This window comes from Halyomorpha halys, unplaced genomic scaffold (genome assembly GCF_000696795.3).
Source record: "Halyomorpha halys isolate HHAL.00 unplaced genomic scaffold, Hhal_1.1 Scaffold505.1, whole genome shotgun sequence".
NCBI classification, from domain to species: Eukaryota; Metazoa; Arthropoda; class Insecta; order Hemiptera; family Pentatomidae; genus Halyomorpha; species Halyomorpha halys.
Window position 1 is genome coordinate 397,889 of NW_027114634.1, and position 4,954 is coordinate 402,842.

Sequence of the window (4,954 nt, forward strand, 5' to 3'; positions counted from 1 at the left end):
CCTCTCCCTCTCTCTCTCTCTCTCTCTCTCTCTCTCTCTCTCTCTCTACAAATTCTAACTTACTGGATGAGCTATAACTTTTAGCCTATAACTCATGGGAAAATTCCAAAAAGTAAGATTTTTTCTTTGTTTAACACAAAATGGTAACTCAACATTAAAATCAAGTAATTTTTGAAGGTTTATTTCTGAGTTAATTACTTGAGATGTCTAAGACATGCAAATCTAGCACTATCTATCCATACAAAGTGGGATCACATAGTAAGTAACGGTAAGATGAGGAACAATTTGTAATTATGACAGCTGTGTCAAAGTTCTAGTCACTTTGTTTTTAGATGATGTTTTGATTTTTAAACATTAAAAAAAAAACAGTTGAATTTACTTTAATTTCCAGGTCATTAAATTAACACCTTAAATTTCAGAAAATTTCGAAATTGAAATATCGATGAAAATACATGTTCTGAAGTTCTCTGAGTCCAAAAAACTAGTCTCACTAAATGATCTGTGGTCTGGTATAACAGCCTAGCTCAAAAAGAAAAGTTGTACAAAACTGAAATTATTATGCTACCCACGGGTAGTTTCTCTACATGTCTGTATCACTCTGTTCTGATCTTACATGATGTACTATTATTGTCATACATAAAGTTGTAAGTATCGATGAATAAATAATAAAAAATTCCAAAAAAAAAATTTAAACTTAATGAATCAATTAGCCCTAAAAAGTTCTTAGATGTAGAATCGAAATGAAGGATTCTAAGGAACATTTTTGGGCCTAAAACCAACAGTGATTTCGAATTTAAAATGAGACCCAATAAAGAACTATATTTAAAAATTGAAAAAGTGACAGATGTTAAGAAGAAACGGAGACTACAGTTTTATGGACATATTCATAGAATGGATAAGGATAGACTAACAAAGCAGCTCTTTGACCTATTGAGACAATACAAATCCAAAACCACTTGGTTTCGAAAAGTAAAAAATATCATGAATATTTCGAAAAACTATACAACAGGCAGGTTTTCGGGAAAGGATAAAATCAAAATGTGGAAGGAAATGGACTCAGGAGGAGAAGGAGCAGCACTCCCAAAGGATGAAAGAGGTGTGGGCTCGAAGGAAGCATGACCAAAGTTGATTTATCGTACCCTCTAAAAGAGTTATTAAGAAAAAAATGAAATGATGAAAAAATTCCTTCCAAATGATATACAATTTAATAAAATTAAAATATAAACAAATGAAATTAAAAATGAATTGTAATGTTACAAAAATTAAAGGAATGAATTGTGAAATAAAAAAAAATATTTTGAAATATATACAAAACTAAAAGAATTTGCTTTACTAAAAAAATATTTAATTTTCAACTACTTGAGTTGGTGAAAAAACAAAAAAAATAAGGAAGCTCGATGAACAGAAAAAAAAAATCACAATGCACGTATCGATAGACACCCTTAAAATCTAATCTCATCCGAGATGCGTCCGAGAGACGTCTTGAAGCCAAGGTCGAGTCGGTAGAAATAATACGGTCAGGTGAGGGTCCTATGAAAGGGGGAGCCCCCAAAAATCAGTTGGTGAGATCTATCACATTTATAATGTTCAATACTCGTTCGACATAGAACTTGATGTTCTTCAATTTAATTAATACAACTGTTTTAGCTAGGAAGCACTATTTTGGAGTAAAAATCAATAACTGGAAAACCTAGCAAGTATGCTAAAAGTATAGTGTATAAGTATAAATATAATTGACCATAAGATAATTTGAAGGAAGTGGTCTGTGCTGCAGTCAAGAAGTTCTTGTAGAACTTTTTCTATTCTAATTTCAAGAACTTCTACCAGATCATCTTCAAAACTAGCACACTTATATTTTTCTTTGATTAATTGCTAGCAACATAACTTACGATAAACAAAAGATATGGTGAACAAACATAAGTCAAACTGGAAGATAATTAAGGAGAAGAATGATAAGAAGACTTTTAGACTTATGTTACTAGATTTTTTTAGAGAAGTGAAGTGAAAGAAACTGATAGATTCAATATAATTTTGGGAAATACCTACCAAATTTGGTGGAGTGTGACAAAAGTTATTGATAATATTTCAGGAATATTTTTTCTAAATAACATCTTTATCAACTAAGCCACAAATTTTATATTGACATGTCAGGTTAATAATTTTTAGAAGAGGAAATAAAAGAAGTTACTATACAATACTATAACAGTAGACAAATGAGTTACAAAAAATAATGAAATTAAATTCAATCAAAAAAACATACCATTTTTACTAATATAACCATTCTTATACATTGCTTCCAGAAAAACTACATCACTCCACGGTGATCTTTCAATAACAACTCCTTGTCCTGAAACCAATTTACAAATTATTTTGAGTGATGTTAAGCAAAAATAGTTTATCATGGTTAAAATCTAGAAGATGGGTATAATGGAATAAAATATTAAGATCTATTGTGTAATGTATGGTTATGTTGCAGTCCAGATTGTGGGGCTTTTTCACAGCACAGAACAAATAGTAAAGAGGGAAGAGAAGGTTTCTAACTGTCAATAGAATACATATTGATATCAAGACATAAATAATACTTAGTAGTATTAGACACTTCTCTCTCGCCTTTAAAATTGTTTTATGCCCTACAGAGGGTGTACATCCATTAAACAGAAGCTACTGTGGGTTATTTTTTTAATGAGCCTCTCTCCTTTATTTTTAATGAGAGAATACAGGAGATAAAAGAGAATATGATTTCCAAAAATTTCTTTGAAAAAAAGGTACACAAATATTAGAGGGTAAATGTTTACTTCAGCTCCTGGTTGGTGGAAACCACTGTTGCTTAATCAGACTATACATGGAATTATAAAGGTAACCCAGTATTTACAACTAATTATATTAGGTTTTTTACAATATTCTGTTGTTTGATTAATTTAAATTTGAGATCATTCTGTCCATCAATTAAATATTTGTTCGCATTAGGCCACTTAAAAACTGACTTGCTTGTGATGTGCCATTCATGGTACTTAATTCAGATTAGAGATATTTGAAGGGGTCATTGGAATATTAGAAACTTCAAGGAAATTTTTGTCTATTATACACTACCATTAAGAAGAATTCCATCTAGTTTTCTGAGATTTAAGAATTTGTAGATTGAAGAAGGGGAGTTTTAAAAAAATATGAGAAATGGAAAGGTGATGGGAATAAGAGGGAACAATCATTCCCCTCTTGAATTTTCCTCTAGAGGCAAAAATTCTCTGTTTAAGTGGCGGAAATTAATTGTTGAACAAAGATTTGGGAATCGGCCAACTCTGCCACTTTTTAAAGATACTCGGGTATCATTGTACAGTCTGGTTAAGCAACATTGGTTTCCCACAAAGCAGAAGGAGCTTAATTAAACATATACCTATTAGAGTCGATTAAAGTCAAGTATTAAAGACAAAGATAAACTACGGTGATAAAACCAAAAAGAGTTGGTTGGGGGTTGCAGTCAATGAACTGAACAATACTGAGTGAAACTTATCATATACTCTATGGCATACCATAAATAAGTGTGGCCTACCAACTTCTCCTTACACTGAATTGACAGTCAACACACACACAATGAAAATTAATTTTCAAAATTTGATCAATAATTAACTTCAACATAGTAAATTTCTGACAAATACATAAGATAGGAACTTCTGGAGCAATTAACAAAACATAAATTACCTGTACTCAACAAATGAGCTAGAGCATCTACATATAAAGAATAACGGAGTCGGTACATCCATATCTGATATGCTGCAGTATTGAGATGCTTAGGCTCTTGACAAAACTTTTTTTCATCATAACTTTGCATTGATAAAGGCAGTTTATGATCAAACACACGGAAATCATCACCATATGAATTTTTGTATACAATATCCATAGTGGCATCTTCAATATGGTAGAAGTCCAAATCTTCAGCCAGGGCTTTGGCAAAATCAGTTTTTCCAACAGCTACAGATCCTTCGACAACTATAATTTTAGAATTTTCATCCAACCTGGGAATTGTTTTATCAAATAAACTTCTAATTGGTCCATACGTTTTTTCTTTGTAAGGAAATGGAGCGGGTTTTTTTTTTACTTCTCTAAATGCTTTGCTAGTAATTGATGCACCATAAACTTTAAATATGACTCCTGTTTTCGCTTTGAGAAAACCATCACTGAGAGCTGATCCATACTGATTACCTAATCTGATAATACTGGAATTAAGTAATTTAAGAGACATCGTTGAAATAAACTGATGTAGTAGAACTGATATGATGTCAAATTTAATCAAAAGGTTATAGAAAAATTAGTACCGAAACCTAGCACTTTTTGCACAGCGCTAGCATCCGCCATCACATTTCCAGAAATAATACAATAATAAATAATTAGATTGATAAATATTGTATTTTATTAACTTCGTTATAATTAGTTATTATATAATGTAATCTATTCAATTGTTAAACACGCTGATGTTAAAATTGGAAAAATCCCACGAAATTAAATTTTTAGGGAAATAAAAAAACCTTTTTTTACCATTAATCGGTAAATATAGCTTAATTTTTCCAAAAGCATTTTTTTATTCTCCCACCGCTATTAATAGGAAATCGTAATTGGCTTGAGTTTTCAAGTACAGTCAGAGATATCATAATTGGGATATAGTCAGATTTATCATCCCTCCCCCAAACAAATTTGAAAATCTGAACGATGAGGAATTCGTCAAGTGAACAGCTCTCCAGAGAATGATTGTATCAATTGATTACTCATTATGTTGAAACAGTGTTTCCAAAGTTCAATGTAGGGCCGCCCATAGCTCAGTGGTTGAGACACAGTCCTACCAATTTGATGTCTATTGGCGGTGCCGGTTCTAATCCGGCCTGGGACGTTGACTTTTTTCATTGAGTGGCGGTCCCACAAAATGAAGAACTTTTGACCCCCAACCATGGGGTTAGGCAGTATA

General features: G+C 31.8%; 1 protein-coding gene across 1 annotated transcript in view; it reads right to left on the minus strand.

The window, feature by feature from the left end:
* Positions 1-4,316, minus strand: part of ND-42 (NADH dehydrogenase (ubiquinone) subunit ND-42) — a 24,113-nt gene extending 19,797 nt beyond the window's left edge. The window contains exons 1-2 of the mRNA XM_014425318.3: positions 3,697-4,316; positions 2,261-2,347 (exon numbers count right to left, since the gene is read on the minus strand). Of these exons, the coding sequence (XP_014280804.1) occupies positions 2,261-2,347; positions 3,697-4,237 (628 nt within the window). The 5' untranslated portion in view covers positions 4,238-4,316. The remainder of the gene's footprint in view (positions 1-2,260; positions 2,348-3,696) is intronic.
* Positions 4,317-4,954: the final 638 nt, after the last annotated feature.